The sequence below is a fragment of the Trichoderma harzianum genome (genome assembly GCF_003025095.1).
Source record: "Trichoderma harzianum CBS 226.95 unplaced genomic scaffold M431scaffold_25, whole genome shotgun sequence".
Lineage (NCBI taxonomy): Eukaryota > Fungi > Ascomycota > Sordariomycetes > Hypocreales > Hypocreaceae > Trichoderma > Trichoderma harzianum.
Genome location: NW_020209273.1, coordinates 205,769 through 226,413, shown reverse-complemented (window position 1 = coordinate 226,413; position 20,645 = coordinate 205,769). Strand labels below are relative to the sequence as shown.

Here is a 20,645-nt window from a genome sequence, read left to right as displayed (position 1 = left end):
TGAATCTGTCAATCTTCATAGTCAGCCCATGTACAGAACGGCTACTCTCTAAATATGTATAATGAAACTGGCCCATAGCACATTACTCTATTACCGGGAGAAGAAAAGATACATGTACTTGGAACGATGGGAAAATTACAACTACATGCACTCGAGAAAGAGATTGCGAGCATGTCCACCACCTTCAGGCTCAATTTCAAGCGGGTCTAGCCTCGGAGGATTAGCTATTTGTGTTTTCAGCACCGCTAAATGCTTGCAGGTAGCATGCTGTGCGAGGCACCTGTGAGATTTGGCTTACTTTGGAACAAAGGTGAAACAGGGTTGGGTGAGCCAATCGAAGCCACAAATCACGGCCTGTAGACATCGGCGCACGATGAGATGACCCTTGGCAACTAGGAGAATAATATTCCATATCATCGTATGACAAGGTTAATATATTGCTCATTTATAATTGCAAATCCTTAGTGCCAACAGACGAAGTCGAAACGGTAAGATATAGCTAGCCTTACTTCCCGAAAATTGGAGGCATCTCCTCTCCCCAGGTTGACGGAACGGGGTTTAGCAGGATGCATGTTGCCTGTGCTTGGATGTAACGCTATCTGCAGTTTTGTAACCCTATAATTCTCCGTATTGGAGAGAGCATCCATACCACAAGAGTATCTTCATCGGGATCAGTTGATCTGTGACTTGAATATATCAACATGTTAGATTCTAGCATTGGTGTAGACGATACACATCACAAGGATGCAGTGCTACTTGGCATCCGGCAGACTTAAACCATTTGTATCAAGCTAAGCCTTCATGATATTACTGTCACCAACCCAAACAGACATCATCCTCACGAGTCCTTTTCAGACAATTCTGCTTTCATATATATAGGTAGTTTTTCTCACCGCTGTCTGCAACTCTAGGGTACGAAAATGCCTTTAGCATGGAGTCACACGGGAACATGTGAGCCCAGTTGGACAGCGAGTTGGCCATGCTCCGAGACATTTTCTCCAGCCCTAGTGGATGCCCTGCTGAAGATGTGCACCCAATGTCTTGGGCCGGCTATCGTTAAAGAGATGTACTATGCGGTCATCATTCTCAGCTGCAGGCGCCTAAATCTGCAATGCGGGATGCAAGGGAGACCACTGAGCAGCACACACACACAGTATTGCTCTCTTCTTATCACCGATGCTTTCTTCTTCCCAACGCAAGAAAGAAAATAATCATTAATCAACTAAACCGGTCCAAACTCATCTAGCAAAGAATATGATACGGAACAAAACGGAAAAGAAACTTTATAAACCATTGACATCTTCCCCAGACTCACAAGGCGTGCTAAGGTGAAATGAGTAATTTTCCCGACCCAGATCGCAGCTCCGGGTGCGGCCCCGTCAATTCACGGGTAGCCCATCGGCGACATCGGAACCCCATCTTCCGGCGTAAGACATTCAAATCAGAGGCACCCGCTAGCATACTCACATCTGCACTAAGAATTGCATCAATTCGCAGACTTCAAAGCCTCCTCCCCCACCAAACCGCTGCCTTTGAAACAAGCACAATGGCGACGGTAGCCAAGGAGCCGGCAGCTGCTGACAAGAAGCAGCGGCCCAATGCGCTGCGATCAATCATTGCTGGCTCAACCGCCGGCGCGATTGAAATCGGTATGTCTTTTGTCGCACGTGCTTCGGCTTCAAGATTTTTTCGATATGCTAATTTTGAGATATTGCGCAGCCATTACCTATCCCGCCGAATGTGTGTCTGCGCCGCTGCCGTCTTGAACGAAACGGGAGAAAATCCTCGTACATCCAATCACCAGAAAACTGACCAGATATATGTGCAGTCGCAAAGACAAGGTCGCAGCTCAACAGACGGCTAGCAGAGGGCAAGAAGCTGCCATGGCCACCCTTTGGAGCGCAGTGGTATGCGGGATGCACCACGCTCATCATCGGCAACTCTGCCAAGGCGGGAATCCGTATGCAATAATAACCCAATTGGCGATTTGTATTACGGGCGCAAAGTTCTGACGTGGATATGGCAGGATTTGTTGCGTTTGATCAGTTCAAGAGCATGCTCGCCGACGAGAACGGGAAGCTCTCTGGCCCACGAACTGTCTTGGCCGGCTTCGGTGCCGGAGTCACAGAGTCGCTGCTCGCTGTCACTCCCACCGAGAGTATCAAGACGACTCTGTACGCCCTCTTCTTTTCCTTTATATGGTTAGTATTTGTACCATGTGCTGATGGCCCTTCTCTTAGCATCGACGATCGCAAATCCGCCAAGCCTCGCATGCGCGGTTTCCTCCATGCCGTCCCCATCATCGCCCGTGAACGTGGTATCCGCGGTTTCTTCCAGGGCTTCGTCCCTACGACAGCTCGCCAGGCAGCAAACAGTGCCACCCGCTTCGGTGCCTACAACTTCTTCAAGCAGATCGCCGAGTCATATACTGCGCCAGGAGAGAAGCTTGGCACCGTAGGCACCTTTGCCATGGGTGGTCTTGCAGGTCTAGTGACGGTATATGTGACTCAGCCGCTCGACACAGTCAAGACACGCATGCAGAGTATCGAGGCGCGGACGCAGTACGGCAACACATTCAGGTGTGCTGCCATGATCTTCAAACAGGAGGGTATTCTCACGTTCTGGAGCGGAGCGCTCCCCCGACTGGCCAGATTGGTGCTCAGCGGAGGCATTGTGTTCACCATGTACGAGAAGAGCATGGATCTGATGAACAAGCTGGACCCCGAGATGAAGTACATCTAAGAGAGGGAGGGAACCAAAAAAGAAAAAAAAAAAGGGAAGAGGAAGCAGTCTGGTCTGGCGTTTAGGATTTAGATGGGGATTATACAGCCTTCGTATTGATACAGCGACTAGTTGTACAAGTGTATATACATAGTATACAGTGATGATTGCAAAAGATTCTTGGTTTGATACCATCTTTTTGACCTTGCCATGTCCATTATTGTTTTCATGAAATGCAATCTTTCCCTCCACGTCCCTTCTTTTGAGATGCCCTTTTAATTTGATGTTGATATCGATATCGTGTCGCCGTTTTGTTCATTACTTCATTGCAGTCTAATCATTCCCGACAATCTCTTGCCCAATCTCTCCAACCAGGTTCTCTTCGGCGCCTCCTCAATCTCCCTGACCAAGTCTTCAAAATACGTCGGCTGGCTCTTTGGTTCCAGCATAGGACCCTTAAGCTTATACTGCATAGCCCACTCGTTAGCGAAATTTGCCGTTCCCCCTCCCCCTCACACAAAGGACAAAAAAAAGGATCGGCTGCGCACCCTATCTCTGAACTTGTTCTGCACCAGGAATTGCAGCGCTCGCGCCTTTAGCAGCTCCTCGGGCTCGATGGACGGCTTGTAGTTCTTGAAGCGCTCGTCGACGACCTTGGCGAGGACATCCTGGAACTGGTAGTCGGGTCGGAGGTCCTGCTTGGGCCATTTGGCGAAGACGTCGGAGTAGATGCGGCGCTGTTTTTTTTTTTTTTTTGGTCAGACAAGGCATGAGCTGGGATGGTCGATGTGGGAATTGAGGGGATTCCACTCACTGCTAGTGATCGCGACATTGTGTAAAACTATCGGAATCTGCGATGCGCGTGCTTGCGCAATGCAATGCCGCAACTATGGAACTTTGAATCAATATGCCACCAAGATATTGGATTTCTGCTTGGAGCAAAGTTTCCATCAGACAGTGTCAATAACACAGTGTATCTCATTTGACACACTTAGAGTCCGCGTATCTGGGTACACAGTACACGCTGTAGCTGCTTTGATGGTGCAGGATCCGACGTTCCGGCTACTCGTATCTGTGTATTGAGTACCCGCAGAGCTAAAAGGCCGCCATAGAAATGCAAAACACATCAATGGATCATTGACAGCGCCTTGAAAGCTTCTGCTGCCTGAGGCCCAGCAAATAGCGCTAAATAAGCCCCCAATCCCGGCAAAAGTGCCCCAAAGGGACCCAAAGGGACCCTGGATCGTTCCAGACGGTGCTTGACTTGGCGCCCAGAACAAGAAAGAGTACGAGGACGACTACTGGCTAGTACCTAAATTGCGCGGGCGGCCGGCAGGGTTCGCAAGTACTTTGCGTGCATCAGCAGGTTGCCTCCAGCGCCTCCCTCGCATTGGTCATCAGTGGCCGCGCATCATCTGGCCTGCCCGTTCTGTTCTCGTAATTCCATTCAATCTCAATCCATCCATTTCCCCATCATTCTCACCAAATTCCTCCACGTCGGATTGATTGCGCTTCTTTTTTCTTTTTTCTTTTTCGTTTCGTTGACCCTCGTCGCCCTCACCCTTGTCCCGACTTTTATCTCATCTTCTCCTTTGTCTCCTCTCCTCTCCCCTTTGGGTCGCCGCTCTCCGATTCGTGCTCCTTTTCCCACGGGCGCTCGTGACCGATTACGACATCACCAACTACCATTTCCCCCAAACACCTCACAATCCACGGCGCTGCGCGACTTTGACGGAACACTGCTGCAGCCATGTCTGGGCGTTACGAGAGGGTATGTGGGCATTTGCCACATATTTTTTTTGATTGCATTCTCGCGAGGGTTCTCGGGGGGTTCTTTTGTCGACGCTGAGGCTGACGATTCGATTGTTAATTTGCAGGTAAATGCCCACGATGAAGACGAGGAGCACGATGTTCCCCAGCGACGAGTCCAGATCCCCAACTCGCCACCTCCATCCTTTCATTCCCGCGCCTCTTCGCCAAATCGAAATGGCCGGGTCAACAACGACCTCGCCGATGCGTTTGACGACGACGACGCCAGCGACGACGAAGCCGACGACAGACAGAGATTAGTCCGCCAGAACTCAACGCCGACCATCCGATCAACCAGCGACTCTTCGCGATCCTCTGCGCCGGCGGCATCGGCTTCCATCCCAGCGACAGCGGATACGACTTCGTCCAGCTCACGACCACGGGTGATGGGTGGTGGAAATGCCTCCGATGGCGTGTTTGCCAACATGTCCGCCCGACCAGAGCGGACAGATGCCAATGCAGAGAAGGAGGAGCAACCACCTGTTTGTCTACCTTGCCGAGCCCCCGGAATTCGAAACGATTGTCTAGAATTTACGCTAATTATGGTGACTTTAACAGACCTATGAACAAGCTGCCGCAGATGCCGCCCCTCCCTACTGGGAAACCACGATTCTTGCGCCCGGCTACGGTGGTGCAGACGAAGTCTACGTCGACGGCATGCCCGTCGGCTCGGTGTTTTCTTTTATCTGGAACGGCATGATTTCGACTTCATTCCAGCTCGTCGGCTTCCTGCTCACCTACCTCCTTCACTCCACTCATGCCGCCAAAAACGGATCCCGCGCTGGCCTTGGCATTACCCTTATTCAGTACGGCTTCTACATGCGAGGGTCGCCTGATGACCCGCCTAAGATGACAGGCCCAGACGGATATGCCGCGCCCCAAGATCCAAACTCCCATGACTTTAATGCCGACGACGTCCGTGATGGTCCCAGCTCCGGTATCTCAGGCAATGACTGGATGGCATATATCTTGATGGTTGTTGGCTGGTTCATGCTTATTAGGAGCGTAGCGGAGTTTATGAAGGCCCGACGACACGAACAACTCGTCCTCCAGAGCCCTGACCGCGGACTTAACGTCCCGATCATCGCAGAAGGCGAGAGCTCGGAGCACGTGGTATAGAGCTGTTGGTTATGCATTTCTAGATCTGGACCCTTTTCGCTATGACCCTCCCTCGAATCGTTCTGCCCAATTTATACGGCAGACTGGGAGCGTGTGAGCAATCAATGCCACACTAGGAGGCACTTCTCTTTTCCTGTCCTTCTTCTTCTGTTTTCTTGTGTCTGTTTGTGGGATGGATATCGGCGTTATTGGACAGCTGCATTATTAGTTTCCCAGGCATAACGCGTAGCACGCTTCTCTTATGTACAATGTATAGGATAATGGGCCATTTACCTATAACTGATTTCTGTTCACTGTTCACATTGGTCTCTCGTTGAGGCAATCTGGTAATGTGTTTATGCACGTATTTATATATCAGATGGATCGACCTGTTCGTGGCTTGCGTAGTTCTTACGGCCACTCCGTATCCGGCCAGCTCTTTGTCGTGAGATTTATCTACGCAGATCGATCCCGTTGCAGATCCAGGGCATTGATCAAATGCAGCTCATTAAAGGACATCCATGATCCATGCCATCGATTCATCCACTAACGCTTACAGGCCATTCACAGGTGCAGCGGCCACTAACAGGCACTAGCATCTGCCCCGCGCGTGCGGGGTGATAGCGCTCCAGGGCTGTTTGGGCCCCCGCTACTGGGCCTGAGCTCTGCATCGGGAGCTCTGGATCTGGTGACTTACAAAGCTCGTCAGCACGGAGCTGATAAGACGTGGATTTGACGTCTTTCATACATCATGGCGGCTGTGATAACTCTGAGAGTTCACCAGATTATCCTCACTTATGCTTTTGAAATACTGACTCGGACCGTATAACCGCTGACAATTGCGACATTTCCCGAGTCGTAAGCGCGCTGATAAACGATAACCATCCTCTCTCCTTTCACAGCTTTCTCTTGATTCCATCATTGGAGCTCCGTCACCTCTGTGTCGTTGCTCTCCTCGGCAGGACCGCGGTTGAAAGCTGGCGCCTCAAACTCTCACCCGAGCTCTAGCAAGGCTGTCCAATCCGTCCTTGCTCCTCAAGTCTGCCGGCATCTGCTTCCTCGTTGCAGGAGGACTCCAAGCGCGCAGCAGCAGCGGCATCAACATGGCGTGGCGGTGCTCAGGGAGCTCGAATGCCGGGCTCGTGGCAAACATGTGGACGCACGGCCTCATCACCGAGCCTCTGGTCAAGGAGGCATTTCTAAAGGCAAGGCCCTCTTTTTGAGCTGGTGCCAGACAAGAGGGAGTGAAAAATGAAGGAGGCTCTTCATCTGACTCGCAGGACAGGTTGACCGGCGGAACTACGCCCCTGCCATGCCGTACCAAGACTCTCCCCAGCCCATCGGCTACGATGCCACTATCTCTGCTCCGCACATGCATGCCTCTGCTATTGAGCATCTGATGTCTCGTCTCCTCCCATCAGAGGCGTCGCCGGCACCGCGGGTTCTTGATGTTGGCTCTGGCTCTGGCTATCTTACCCATATCTTTGCAGAGCTCGTTGGAGATCGCGGGCTAGTGATAGGGCTGGAACACATCAAGGAACTACGAGACCTAGGGGAAGCCAACATGAAAAAGAGCCCAGAGGGAAAGAAGCTGTTGGACGCAGGAATCGCAAAGTTTGTTGTTGGCGACGGGAGACTTGGCTGGGTAGAGGAGGCGAGACCAGGCGAGGAGGAGTTTGGGGCAGGATGGGATGTGATTCACGTTGGCGCCGCAGCCAAAGAAGTGCACGCTCCTCTGTTGGAACAGCTCAAGGCCCCAGGATGGTAAGTTTTTGCGCATGGCATCTACCAAACACTTGTCAACGAGAGTTACTTACACTTTGGCTGTCAAAAGCATGTTTATTCCTGTGGATGATGACTCCACCGGGTGGGAACAGAGCGTGTGGCGCATCGAAAAGGACGAAGAGGGAAAGGTGACGAGGAAGAAGCTATTTGGGGTGCGATATGTCCCGTTAACGGACGCCCCGAAGAGGTAAATGACTTTGCTTCATTCTTCTTTTGCCTATTTGGGTGCCATATACTTTTGAAAGCTTACCACCAGATGAGTATGTATTTGCGCCATCGTCGAATTGTATCTCGTGAGCTGGAGAAATTGGGCTTGGAAGGATTCTGTATTCTTCGAGCATCGTTTATTTGAGATGAAACTAAGTATCTAGCCATTCAACGAGTGTATTATAACTGTTACAAGCATGAAAATGCACCACAACGCCATCAAACGCCTCAAAAGTTATCTATCCGTTTATTCTTTTTTTATTCGTATTTTTAGCGTCATTTTCAGCCTCTTGACATACCCAACAAGGGATACCTTGTCATCAGGTCGTCACACCACATACTCCCTTCTCACAGCCAACTTACAGCCATGACCAACGCGGCAACAGCTGCCATTAACACCCCAGACTGGTATCTGGTGCCCTCGCTAATAGTCACGGGTACCTTGGTAGGAGCTGGATCAGGCGTAGGATGAGGACGAGGTGGAATAGGATCCGTGACAAGCCTAACGCATCCTCCTGGCGGACATGTTGGAGATGCAGGAACGTTGCTGGTCTTGCAGTGCTCACCATCGCACTCTAGAGGCGGCGGACGGGGAAAGGGGGCATCGGGCTCGGATGACGGGGCAGAGTGATGCTTCCATGTCGTGATGGGAGACGGAGGATCAACATGGCAGCCTCCAGGTGGGCAAGAGAGCGGACAGTTGGTGACTTCAGGAGGACAAGACGTGATGGTCTTGACGGTGGTGGAGGTTCTCACGGGGATGCTCTTGGTGTGGAACCCGTTACCAATATCTTTGTCCTTGTCGTCATCGCAGTGGTCCTCGTCCATTTTGTACAACGAATATCGCTTCTTCCCCGTCACCGGACACTGAGGGCCTCCGCACCACCCCGCGGTTTGGTTGCCGCCAATGCACGGCTGCACGCAGACGGAATCCTCAAGCACCTTGTACTGCGGCTCGCCCTTGGACGCAGGATCCTCGCAGTGGCACGAGCCGTCGATGGCGGCGTATTTGCCCTTTGCGTGGCAGGCTTCCTGGCATTGCTGGGCGCTGAACGGAGCGGGCAGATCGACGTTGAAGGAGAAGACTGGGGGTTCGGCCTCGACGCAGCCGATGTATTTGAAGCCGTGGGATGCGTATTCTGCTTGGGCTGCTGCGGTGGCAGCCATGAAGCTGATGAGGAGGGCGAGTCGAGACATGTTGGGATGTGTGCTTCTGTATAACTCGCAGTCACTTTCAGAGTTACTCTCCTCTGGTATAGAGGTCTTTATGCCAAGGAGATGGACGACTGGACAAGAACAAAAACCGTCAAGTTATATACCCGTCGAAGATACCCGCGATTTGTTATGCATACTGCAATCCAACCTCATTTTGGGATGCGTAGCCAGACTTGGGCATGGAATCGACGTACCGCACGCTCTCTGACGGGCTGGTTCGCGACACCATGCGAATGGTAGGGAATGAGGGGAACCAGTCGCGGTACTTCGTCTCCATTACGGAGTATCGCCGAATAACATTTCATGATGTGAACACACGCATCTTGTCAGGTCAGATGGTCTGTATACGCGGACCAGGCGCAAAGGGATCCGCGCATTAATGGTATGCGATGCTAACATGCCTCTCCAAGGTATGAGTGCGAACCAGGGAGAACAAGAGGCTGGCTCGAACTCGTTTCAGCTACTTTGACTCGCTGGAGAGGCTAAGCTGAGACAACTTCCTTAGATTCATTGTGTGTGGGAAAAAAGGGAGGCTGGCGCCGTTACGTTTTGTCCCAGCCGAGCGACGACCCGGGTTGTTAGGAATGTAGTCGTACGAATCACGACTCTGCCCGTTCTCTAGTGCACACTTGTGAGCGCGACTTGCGCGTCACCAAGTTTTGGGCTGAGTTGCATTCCAGGACCTGTGGTGGTGATGTCAATCCAAAGCTTACTTTTGTTTGAGTCGTCTCATCACTTATGCCGGGAGGGCCGCGTGTCTGATCTGATTGTAGCTTCGCGATCAAGATGAATTAGTTGGAAATAATTCTTCTCCATACCTTTGATATAATATTTCAGCTGCTCTTATAAAAGCATCTTATGGGACAGTGCTTGGCAGCTACATAAGTGCTGCTGAGCAATACCTTGAGGGCCATGTGTTATTCCTTCACAAACCCCACAATCTCATGCGATGCGACTGTTGCAGCACCTTTTTTCATACATGGCCAGAGTTTACTTTCTCTAATTCATGTTACATCATGATTCTGTCTTCATATTCATTTAGTCAAGTGTACAAGTGGCTCGATGACCGTACCCATGCTGTATACACGTATTATCACGAGGAATGCTAGTCTCCACCAAGGGCGCAGTACTGACGCCAAAAGTTAATCACGGCTTACCACCAAGAGCCGTCTAACAGTAAAATGCTTCACTTGTAATTGTAAATCAACATATTTCTGTGACTCTTTGCTGAGTTGCTCTGGGTATCTGTTAAGCATATATAAATCCAAGTTGGTTATGGGCTTCCTCGTATACGGCGTTACAACGGCTTTTTTCTAGTATCACCTCCAAGCCATTATCCGTATCCGCGTGATTCTTAGCCATTTACAGACCACCGTGTATAACTGTTGGCCAATGAGCCATACCGTATTCTCGTGGCCACGAAAGCCTCCAAGGTTGGCAGAAAGGTACCGCTTCATCTAACCGAGTTACCACGCTCATTAAGGAGAGGCGCTTTGCCCCTACATTGTAGATCCAACCTGTGATATGTATCGGCTCTCCAAATGCCCACGCAGATGTACAAGAAGGGTCTTTTTGAACCCAAAACGGGCTTGATTAAGTTCAGGAGAGCCATACGCTTATTAAACAACTTAATAAACTTAACTCCATTTTGCCGGGGTGTTCCTGGAATTCTGCACATGTCAAGTTTAGGTCAGGTCTTGATGTCTCCTCACAGAGTCAAAAGTCTAAATGAAGATTGAGTGTGAGAGTCAACTAACAACAGCCTAATCATTCAGCGTTGCCATTGTTATTTAACTAGACGACCATCCTTAGTTGATTGTGATGATGTTACTCCGTACAACCTTCTTCAGTCGTTCGCTCGTTTTTCGCATTTTCTCACTCGCTCATATACGCATTCGCTTAGTTCTTCATTTCCCTGCTCAATCATCCACTCGCTGATTCACTCCATTACGCACTCACTCGCTCACGCACTTATATACATACACATACATGTACACATATGAACCTTTTTTTTCAATCCAATGTTGCAGGAAGAATTATCGGGACCTGAGGGCCCCACGACGTTGCCCTGGGTCAAATACCCCATCCTCGTCAGGGATCGCTACCGCAACTTTAGACGCTGGCTCCGAAAAGACAAGACCATCGTGGCCTGCGTCGAAGACCTCATAGAGCCACCGCCTGCTTATCAAGCCGTACGAAGAGAGCCTCCGGCTGACGGCGAGCTGTATACCTTACAATACGAACTCTCTTACTACCACAGCCAGATATTCGTCGAGGATGGGTTAGAGAGAGAACTACTCTACGCCGACATTGAGTATCTACACCGGTGGATCGAACAGCTGGAATATCTCACCTATTGGAAATTGGCCACAACAATACCCGCGAGGTATCGACATGAACCCATCAAAGACCGTATTATAAAAGGAATCAGGAGGCTTCGCGCAGAATTTCTATCATCGTCATCATCAGATGATGATGATGATGATGAATTTCTTGAAGATGAAATGATATCATTAGAAACAAGGAGGAATGAAACGATATTGATAGAGAGAAGAGTATAAAGCAAATCTTTCTGCTCTTAATAAATTCATTTGCTCAGCTTTTTAAAAATGCTAGACACATGCAGGTACACACAAATAGTGCAATCTATGACACCCTCTACCACTCCTGTGTGCCATCTTTGCTCAAAACCTTGCCCGCATCAGCATCTCGCTTTCCCTCAGTCACGTCCCTGATAAACTCTCCTCCAATAGCCGGATCACCCGCACCCATCGCCTTGAGAGCCTCGGGATCACCTCCCAGGTTAGTAGCCAAGAAGCCCGGGCTAATAGCAAAAGTCTTGACGCCATCGTTCAGCAACAGCCAGTGCCAGTTGAGCATCACCATGTTGAGAGCAGTCTTGCTGCTCTTGTAGCCCAGGGTGGCGACGATGCCTGGCTTGGGCCACCCGGCTTCCGGCTGGGGGGCCCACGGAGGGTAGAAGCTCTTAGAGTGCGCGGTGAGGGTAGACAGGCCGGATGTGATGAAGATGAGACGAGGGGAAGATGACTTGATGAGGAGCGGGACAAAGGTAGCGGTTATGATGTGAGTCCCGGTGACGTTGACGTCGTACGCCTTGTTGAAGATTTCGCGGCTGTTTAAAATGTCGTCTGCGAAATTCTGGGAGTCAAAAGCAGCACCGGCATTGTTGACGAGTGTGTCGATTCTGTCCACCTTGGCATTGATAGTCTCAAAAGCCTGGGCAATGGACTCATCGCTCGCCAACTCAATGGCGACGGGCTCAAGGACGCTGCTCGATCCCGGAACCTCTTGAGTGGCGGTAGCAATTGCCTTTTGGCCCTTTTCCACAGTACGAGCGCCGACGAAGATGTGGAATGGCGTGGAGGAGCGCAAGTATGCTTTGACCGTCTCGTAGCCAATACCGGTATTGGCGCCGGTGATCAAGACGATGTGCTTGTCATTAGCCATTGTTTTATGATGAAGTGTGAAATGTGATGGATAGTTGATGTGATGTTAGCTGGTTATTTGTCTTGTTAAATTGTGTTGATACTCCATGTTGAACTGGCTGTTCCATAGCTAGTATATATACACATATATACCATTGCCAGTGAATTCCCTCTGTGAAGCTGGAACCTCCTTGATAGCTCTTCAAGAGAAATGCAACCAACTACAGCCAAGCTCTCTTTTCTGATTCGCTGTCGAATACGCTGTATTGGCTAGACCCGAGCCGAACGGCGAGCTGCACGAGAGTCGGAGTTAAACAAAATCCTAGAGACAATGGCAGCCTTATTTCCATCTCGGATGCCCGAGAGAGTCCGCGTTTCGAATAAAATGTGGGGGAACGAGGCCGAGCCGGGGGGTCGTTGAAGGCCGGATTGCTGGGCTGTTCGGATCCGGGAGGCCAAACTCCAGAGCATTGACACTTACATGTGCTTAGCAGGCGTGGATTGAGCTTGTGTAAGTCTTTGAATGATATGACAAAGATATCACATCATGTTGTTTGGTGTTGCCTCTTCCTTCATCAGCATCAAGACAACAACGCCATCCTCACTTTGCTTTAGCCTCAAGCTCTCTTCGTCCTCTCTATTCTCCCGACTCCGTTTCCACTCTCCCAAGTCCGCATTCAGCAAGACTCTAGTCTAATTGTAAATCACCCTCTAGCCATGATTTTGTGTTACCGTATTGCTCTATGGCGTAAGACAGCTTGCCCCACCAAACCTCCACGTTTCTTCAAGGGCCGGGGCTTTCCGTCCTAAACGACACATTGCCCAATCCGGTCAGCCATTCGAGCTGCCTCACCTCAATCTGATAACACAAGCTGTACTGTATTACACAACCACCCATTGCCTGCCTAATTATTAATATATCATGACGCAAACCCCCCTCCAAAAGGTCTGCCTCATAGGCGCAAATGGCACCCTGGGCTCCGTCATTCTCCGGGCGCTCGTCGACGCAAACTCCTTCGACGTGTCCGTCCTTCAGCGCTCAAACTCATCTTCTTCCACGACCTTCGATCCCTCAGTCACCCGCCTAGTCGCCGACCCTGATCTCGCCGTCGACGAGCTCACACAAGTCCTCAAAGGCCAGGATGCCGTCATCGCCGCGTTCCCGCTCGGCCAGGGCGACCAACATCTGCGACTCGTAGAAGCTTCGTTCAACGCCGGTGTCAAGCGCTTCATCCCCGCCGACTTTGGGAGCTGCGACGCCAGCGACGCAGAGCCGCAAAAGTACCTGCCGCTGTATCGCAAGAAGACGGCAGTGCGCGAAAAGTGCGAGGCTCTGGCCGCCCAGGATGGCACAGGTTTTTCATGGACGACTCTTGTGTGCGGCCACTTCTTTGATCACGGGCTGCGCGACGGGCTGCTGCACTTCAACTTTGATACCCGTACGGCTCAGATCCTGGACGGAGGCGCCATCAGGGCTTCGACCTCGACGCTGCGTCGCATTGCAGAGGCAACTGTCCGCATCCTCGAGAGACCTGTCGAGACTCGCAATCGTGCGCTGTATGTCCAGAGCTTCAACCCGACGCAGCTTGAGATTGTGGCTGCTCTGGAGAAGGCAATGGGCGAGAAGTGGCACATCCAGCATGTCGATTCCAAGCCGTACTTGGAGGACGCGCAGAAAAGGCTAAGCAGCGATGATGAAAAGGCTGTTTTGATCGCCATAGAAGACATTGTCTTTGTGCTGGGAGCTCTAGATGCCGATTGGACAAAGCGGGATGGGTTTGCGATGGAGTTGCTTGGTTTGAAGGATGAGAGTCTGGAAGACGTTGTGAACGAGGTGGTTGCTGCGTATAGAGCCGAGACTTTATCGGCATGAAGCGGTTAAGAGCTCAATACATGACCTTGGTTGCATAGAGATATACACGCTTTAGTTATTACAAGAGTCTGCGTATAATTACTGCTGACGATAATGTCTATTCAGGTTTTAGGGTAGCATTCGCATAAATGCTATGGAAGCTTACATTAATACACACACGATGCTCGCAGTACTGACTTTCTTGCGATTAATTACATACTCAGGCTTCAATTCCCTGTTTCTTGTCTACAGAATTCCCTAGCACGCAGGGAGCACACAAGTGAGCACCATCAGCTTCAGCCGCAATATATAACATGCACAAGTGCTGGTTCGGAAGCGTTTATAATTGGCCGGCAGATTCTCGCCTGGACAAGGAATACGAGCTCGAGCTTCACATCGAATCATCGAAGTTCCGACTGATTTCTGTAAACGGATGTGAGTGGCACCTGTCCAACGCAATGCTGGCAGATGATCATCCATGTAGCTTGCAACTTGTAGGCAATCGCCCTTCAAGCTTAGAACTCTGGCCCAATCAACGACGCTCTCCGTTCGGAAGCGGCAACATCGACGTTGTACCCCTCAATGTCTTGCACCTCGCCAAGAATCGATCCTTCTGTCAATGTCTTCAACCGACCTATCGGAGCAATTTGTACCACAGCTGTAAAGCGCCACACAAGACACTTGCCTACAATGCGGCATCAATACTCGGACTGTCGCTACCTAGGTAGTCACGATGGAACACCATCACGCCACTTGACGGAGACAAACCGGCGCCAGATTCGAGTATATAGAGCAGGCTTTAAGCTCGCAAAGAAAAGACCGGGCCTGGAGACATCAGATCTCTCTCAAGTATAATCTTTTTCGTGCACCTATCAATAGGTTTTCCTAGAATATCTGTTGCATTCTAAACAAGCAGTCAGCTGTCAGTACACACTTGTCAGAATGCACTTCGCTTCGATCAGCACCGTCTTCACGCTCGCAATGTATGGCACTTCAAGCCAAAGCGTTAATGCCCGATCAACTCACGGTCCCCTGCTGACTTTAAACTCTTGTAACAAGACTCATTTCCACTGTTCATCCTCTGGCTGTCGCTACCCAAGAGAAGCCATGTCCCACAGTTACTTCGACAACGACACACTGCAGCACTTGTCTGAGGGCTTTGTGCCTGATTGAGTCGACGATAACGCCGCAAGTGGGATGTGCAGCAGCAGTTCCAACGGTATATACTGGCTTCCCATGTTGTGGTCCATGTCCTGGAGGATGCGGGACCATATACATCACGCAGAGCAAAGAGCCAACGACACCGGCCCCTGCATCGCCAACTAGCTGTGTCCCTACCGTCACGGTAACGACGCATCCTGGCATCAGCGAAGGCTGTAAATTCTACTGCTCCAGCGGATTTTGCATAGCCGATTGTGAGCGACCCAAAATAGCACGCGCGAGTGAAGCCTCCATCTTATGATTCGTCGCCACAGACTTCGTGACCCTGCCTTGTGGTTGTTCACAAGCCGCAGGCGTCGTCACCAAGACGGTCACCGCTTGTGCAGCATCGAGTCCATGTTGGAACTGTCAAACTGGATTTCCATTTACAACCACGGCCACGGATTGTCCAGCGTCGACGAGCAAGAGTTAGATAAGAGGCTGTGCTGCCAAGATTTGATGCCGTAACGACGCTTGCTGCACGCAGGACAGCGGCCCGGCAGATAGCTAGGATAGGGCCCTGTGGATGAAGAATACTTCAATGTAACCTGCGGTTATTTTTGTAGAAGCCCAATGCTGCACACCTGCAGATGATGAGAAATGGGCACTGCATAACGGCTGCAATATCACCTCAACTGCGCGGTGATAGGCGAATCAAAGGCGGGGGAGGACAAGGACCAGGACCAGGCCTGACGGGATATTTTAGGAAAATGAATCATGACGACGTTGGAATTTGCGATTTGACGAGTGTCCAAAAGAGGGTATGAGTTGAATCGAGTGTAGATGCTTGGACCATGAAGCATCCATCAATGTTATAATTGGAACAGGCGAGGCAAGGATGGACGGGAAGATGATGGAAGACTCCCGTCAAGACTCGGCTCCGACTCGGGCATCAAACCAGCCCAGGCCCACGACAGCTAGTTGAGGTTGTCCAGTTGCTAAATACAGTAACAGTTTAGTCAAATCTACTGTGGGTTGACGTGCCGCTCTCCTGCAGCTGGCTAGTGCTATCAGCACTGTATTTGATCGCCCACCCAACTGCACCCCCAGCACGCGACCTCTATCCACCACTGGACAGGGCTATCCACAGCACTCAGCTGGCTGCTAACAATGGATGGATCGCCACAGGCAACGCAGCTCCATGCACAAGGAAACGACATGAATTTGCCATCACCAAAAGGGCATACGTGTACCCATTTAGCAATGACCACTACTAGCTGAGCTGATTTTCTTTTATCTTCTCTCAGCTTCGCCCCATTTACAGCTGACGCCTCAATCACCAGGTCCCTTTAGAAGAGCGACGGCCTCCCGGCTCCGTCCTATCGGCTGGCTCACCGGACTCTCAGCGCCCCTAAAATAAAAAACCTGGTGGCCTTGACACAGCACAGCCCCGGTGCGGTGACGTTTGTCATTTACTCCGTCTTCAAAAAAGCATCAGAAAAACAACAAAAACAAAGACAAGACAGACACACGACACCATCTTCGTCTCACGTTTGATTAAAACCACGGTCTTGTGCTAGGGTAATGCCCGTTCCTGCTTACTCTCTGGCAAGGATGTATTAATCTGCGTCTACTATCTTTTCTCCCCTCTCTCTGCAGCTTGTCTTTGATTTGTTTGGCCCGGCATTTGCTTGTCATCCTTCCTTTCGGCTTAGGTTTAGTCGCCTTTTTTCTCCGGGCCTTGATGTCCGGATGCCGTGAACCTGCAGCAATCCTTGCACAAAGCCCTCTTTTACATAAGAAAGGAGAAAAAAAAGCATGATCGTCAAAGTCACTCGTCACATAGCAGAGTGCCTGTAAGCTTAATTGCGCGATACATCAAGCAGCTATTTTCTGTTGCCGCGCGCCTTCTTTCCCGGATTTCCAACGTTCTTCAAGGCCTCCAGCATATTTCCCAATAGAGGCATATTTTGCAAGCGACACGAGAGCCATGGAGGCCCATTCACTTGCCTCCCTAAACCTGCTGGCGGCGAATCCGCCGCAATATCCCGAAAACCCGTCAGAGACAAGACTAGAGCCTTTGGTGCTCTACATCTCCAGAGTCCCTGGCACCAGAGGTATTTGGATGCCCCCTCACCTCACAGCATTGCTCATGGCAGAAGCTTACAAATAAATGCAGATGTTATTCTATCACCTTTTAAACCTCAGATCAAGAATGTCACAGGCGGAGATGTCTCCAGCAGTCTCTACTATGTTCATCTTGAGATCCCCATGCTGGATATAACCGGCCCTCAGCCATTGAGAGATGATGCGCAAGGTAGATCCAGCGAGGACAGCTCTATGACGAGGACGATTGCTCGGAAGCCGGTTCCTGGATCAATTTCATCCCAGACTCCCAATATCTCGATACAAGGTGATCAACAACAGCAACAGCAACCCCAGATTACTTTCGAAAACCCGACGTTGCGTCCACCAAACGATCTTAGTGTGCCTTTATACTCACAAGATGCCGAAGTTGCACCCCCTCTTCCCCCCAGACAATACGAATGGTCGGGCTCGGGATTCTCAGAGAGATCTTCCGAGCGGAATGCTCCAGATGGGTCACAGCAGTTGCGCCCATCTGCCTCTAGACGCAAGCCTGTCGGGCCAAGGCAGCTGAGCGATATTCCTCAGAGTCGGGTCTCCATGGACGAAACGGCACGCTCTAGAGATCAAACCAGAGATCGATCAGCTACCATGGGGCATACTAGGCAAAGTCGCTCTCTGTCTCCAATAAAGAACAGCGAATATTCTACGCCGCCATTTACCTTGAGCCTGATAAGGAGGGATCCAGGTACAGGAGACCAGTGGAACGTAGGCAAAATTTCGTCGTACGAGGTGAATACAGAGGTTGGGGAAACGGGCCAGTCTGCCACGTATCTCTCTGCATCCTCAGAACAGCGATCTCCTCAACATCCACCAATCGATATTCACATCGAAAGCGCAGGATATGCCAAGTTCCGTGGAAGGCCATCCAGCGCCATCCCCCCTAGGAGGAGCATGGATGCCGACCGATCATTCATGGACATGGCACCAGGCCCACGAGCCGATGGCATGTTCTCCAGACAGGTTTCCATGGCGTACTCGAGAAGTTTTGGCTCTGCGATACGATCCAAATTCCACCAGATGGAGCAGGCCGCTCGGAAGAAGGCAGTACACAATCGAAGCGAGAGCGAAGCATCGGCCAATTCGTTCAGCTCCGGAGAATACAAGTCCGGGTCGCCGACATCTTCACGTCCTGACAAGATGAAGCCGAGAGGATACACCTTTACAAGCCCCTGGGGTGGCAGATGCGAGTTTCGCACGGGCAACGGCGGCCGAAGCTTGCTGTGCCACCATTTCTTGCATGAGGGCGAAGTCGGAGCTTATAACCCGTTGGTCCCCGAGGCGAGTCCGTCAAGGTCGTCCACCGTTGTCAGCGAGTTACGCTTCAACCTTCCGGGCTCTGAATTTTTCCCTTCTGGTGAAGTCCCCAAGGGCGACGACCGCCGTCTTGGCCACTTCAGCAAGTTCATCAAGTCGGCCATGGAACGCTATGAAGATAGAGATGAAGATGATGTAATATCACCGTTTGACGTAAACATAGGCGGCGAGAGAGCTGGAGGAGGCAACCGCGGCAAGCGGGCCAAGCTCGGGAAGCTCATCATCTACCACGACGGGCTGAAGATGCTCGATCTGCTGGTGGCAGCCAACATGGGGCTGTGGTGGGGGACATGGGAAAGGAGCTTCTGAAAGCGAGTTGTGCATAGCGTCGATTATGCCGTTGAGCAATCCATCATGAGCGTGTAAATGCTGGTTTCTTTTTCCCTTGTTGTTTTTTGTTTTCTATTTTGTTGTTTTTTATCATAATACCTGGTTGGCATTAGATAGGAGGTAATAATGAGCTGTAGCACGCCGAGGTCGTTTGAGCGGGCGTTCAAGTTATATTAAGTATCACGTGCCATGTCACGAGCAGCCGATACCACCAATCACTGGCCTAGCAATGTAATCCCGCAGTGCACTAAGCCATTCATCCAAGGCAAAAGAGAGCCATCAAAAGTGCATCACGTCAAAAGTCGCCTCCCGCCCAATCGACGTCCCGCCCCAGGCGAGCCTGCTCTTTGCAACTCCGTCAATTGCAGCGAATCCCGACGACAATGGCGCCGACTCTCTCCGCCTCGGCAGCAGCCATGCTCGCCAAACGCCAGCTTGCCCGAGCTCCGGCCTCCACCAGCTCGCTCATGATGGCGACGAGGATGCTGGCCACTCCCTACCACCAGCAGCAGCGGGGATATGCGACTCCCAAGGGACCCCCGCCGCAGAACTTCCGAACGAGCAAGCAGGTCGAGTGGGTGTGGGAAAAGGACAGCCTGTTGGACCGGCTGGGCAAGTACTTCCTCATGACCGAGATGGCCAGAGGAATGTACGTCCTGCTGGAGCAGTTCTTCCGACCACCGTATGTTATATACCGGCTCCGAAGATTCAGTATTTTCACTGGTCACTGGTGTGAATAGGATTGCTGACTGGAGGGACGCAGCTACACCATCTACTACCCATTCGAAAAGGTACGCAGATTGCGCGGGGGATGAGCTAGATATCCATGCCGAGCCGCCTTTGGCCATTGAGCTGCGATTAACACTTTTCTTAGGGCCCCATTTCTCCCCGATTCCGTGGCGAACACGCGCTGAGACGATACCCCTCTGGTGAAGAGCGATGCATTGCCTGCAAGCTCTGCGAGGCCGTAAGGACCCCGCCAATATCCAGCGCATTTGTAGGGATTGGGAAATGCTAACTGCGCATGCGAACAGATCTGCCCTGCCCAAGCCATCACCATTGAAGCCGAAGAGCGTGCCGATGGCTCTCGCCGCACTACCCGCTACGATATCGACATGACAAAGTGCATCTACTGCGGTTTCTGCCAAGAGTCCTGCCCCGTTGACGCTATCGTTGAATCTCCCAACGCAGAGTACGCGACCGAGACCAGAGAAGAGCTGCTGTACAACAAGGGTGAGTTTGTGATGGTGTCCAATGGAGATGAGATCTGTAGCAGAATACTGATACAGCCATTACAGAGAAGCTGCTGTCCAACGGAGACAAGTGGGAGCCTGAACTTGCTGCCGCCATTCGCGCAGATTCACCTTACCGATAAGCTACACAAATCTAATTCCATTTTGTATGATGTGAGGGGAGAGAGAACCATTAGAAGAGAGGCACCAACGGAGGAGTCATGGACAACAGGATTGTACATAAGATTGGCGCTAAACAAAAAAAATAAGCCTTGCATTCGAATTTCGGCCATGGAATGAGTGAATGAATGGGAAAAGATGATAAAAAGTGACTATATAAGTATGGCA

The 20,645-nt window shown here is 51.1% G+C and overlaps 11 protein-coding genes across 11 annotated transcripts; 8 read left to right on the top strand and 3 right to left on the bottom strand.

Moving 5' to 3' along the window:
- The first annotated feature begins 1,469 nt into the window (after positions 1-1,469).
- M431DRAFT_513684 (hypothetical protein) lies at positions 1,470-2,908 on the top strand. Its single transcript, XM_024920079.1, has 5 exons — positions 1,470-1,649; positions 1,720-1,740; positions 1,829-1,960; positions 2,027-2,174; positions 2,241-2,908. The coding sequence occupies exons 1-5, from the start codon at positions 1,547-1,549 to the stop codon at positions 2,740-2,742; spliced, it is 906 nt and encodes a 301-aa protein (XP_024768135.1). The 5' UTR covers positions 1,470-1,546; the 3' UTR covers positions 2,743-2,908.
- M431DRAFT_513683 (hypothetical protein) lies at positions 2,814-3,798 on the bottom strand. The gene is made up of 3 exons (XM_024920078.1): positions 3,536-3,798; positions 3,270-3,458; positions 2,814-3,188 (listed from the first exon to the last, which is right to left on the bottom strand). Exons 1-3 carry the CDS (start codon positions 3,551-3,553, stop codon positions 3,045-3,047), a joined length of 351 nt encoding a protein of 116 aa, XP_024768134.1. The 5' UTR covers positions 3,554-3,798; the 3' UTR covers positions 2,814-3,044.
- Positions 3,799-3,996: 198 nt separating this feature from the next.
- Positions 3,997-6,067, top strand: M431DRAFT_513682 (hypothetical protein). Its single transcript, XM_024920077.1, has 3 exons — positions 3,997-4,492; positions 4,599-5,012; positions 5,089-6,067. The coding sequence occupies exons 1-3, from the start codon at positions 4,472-4,474 to the stop codon at positions 5,647-5,649; spliced, it is 996 nt and encodes a 331-aa protein (XP_024768133.1). The 5' UTR covers positions 3,997-4,471; the 3' UTR covers positions 5,650-6,067.
- A 664-nt stretch (positions 6,068-6,731) lies between these two features.
- Positions 6,732-7,604, top strand: M431DRAFT_501161 (hypothetical protein; the record flags this gene model as incomplete). The annotated part of the gene is made up of 3 exons (XM_024917991.1): positions 6,732-6,833; positions 6,914-7,392; positions 7,463-7,604. 3 exons carry the CDS (start codon positions 6,732-6,734, stop codon positions 7,602-7,604), a joined length of 723 nt encoding a protein of 240 aa, XP_024768132.1.
- A 364-nt stretch (positions 7,605-7,968) lies between these two features.
- On the bottom strand, positions 7,969-8,817 carry M431DRAFT_487691 (hypothetical protein; the record flags this gene model as incomplete). The annotated part of the gene is made up of 1 exon (XM_024916497.1): positions 7,969-8,817. The coding sequence occupies one exon, from the start codon at positions 8,815-8,817 to the stop codon at positions 7,969-7,971; it is 849 nt and encodes a 282-aa protein (XP_024768131.1).
- Positions 8,818-10,856: 2,039 nt separating this feature from the next.
- Positions 10,857-11,396, top strand: M431DRAFT_501159 (hypothetical protein; the record flags this gene model as incomplete). Its single annotated transcript, XM_024917990.1, has 2 exons — positions 10,857-11,247; positions 11,392-11,396. 2 exons carry the CDS (start codon positions 10,857-10,859, stop codon positions 11,394-11,396), a joined length of 396 nt encoding a protein of 131 aa, XP_024768130.1.
- Positions 11,359-12,698, bottom strand: M431DRAFT_513679 (hypothetical protein). The gene has a single exon (XM_024920076.1). The coding sequence runs from the start codon at positions 12,301-12,303 to the stop codon at positions 11,494-11,496; it is 810 nt and encodes a 269-aa protein (XP_024768129.1). The 5' UTR covers positions 12,304-12,698; the 3' UTR covers positions 11,359-11,493.
- A 182-nt stretch (positions 12,699-12,880) lies between these two features.
- On the top strand, positions 12,881-14,338 carry M431DRAFT_513678 (hypothetical protein). The gene has a single exon (XM_024920075.1). The coding sequence runs from the start codon at positions 13,204-13,206 to the stop codon at positions 14,152-14,154; it is 951 nt and encodes a 316-aa protein (XP_024768128.1). The 5' UTR covers positions 12,881-13,203; the 3' UTR covers positions 14,155-14,338.
- A 630-nt stretch (positions 14,339-14,968) lies between these two features.
- On the top strand, positions 14,969-15,759 carry M431DRAFT_327585 (hypothetical protein). The gene is made up of 2 exons (XM_024914343.1): positions 14,969-15,116; positions 15,193-15,759. Exons 1-2 carry the CDS (start codon positions 15,076-15,078, stop codon positions 15,593-15,595), a joined length of 444 nt encoding a protein of 147 aa, XP_024768127.1. The 5' UTR covers positions 14,969-15,075; the 3' UTR covers positions 15,596-15,759.
- A 1,024-nt stretch (positions 15,760-16,783) lies between these two features.
- Positions 16,784-19,195, top strand: M431DRAFT_513677 (hypothetical protein). Its single transcript, XM_024920074.1, has 2 exons — positions 16,784-17,390; positions 17,453-19,195. The coding sequence occupies exons 1-2, from the start codon at positions 17,264-17,266 to the stop codon at positions 19,042-19,044; spliced, it is 1,719 nt and encodes a 572-aa protein (XP_024768126.1). The 5' UTR covers positions 16,784-17,263; the 3' UTR covers positions 19,045-19,195.
- M431DRAFT_546836 (hypothetical protein) lies at positions 19,150-20,440 on the top strand (the record flags this gene model as incomplete). The annotated part of the gene is made up of 5 exons (XM_024921232.1): positions 19,150-19,747; positions 19,829-19,856; positions 19,940-20,032; positions 20,100-20,298; positions 20,364-20,440. Exons 1-5 carry the CDS (start codon positions 19,449-19,451, stop codon positions 20,438-20,440), a joined length of 696 nt encoding a protein of 231 aa, XP_024768125.1. The 5' UTR covers positions 19,150-19,448.
- Between the last annotated feature and the right edge of the window lie 205 nt (positions 20,441-20,645).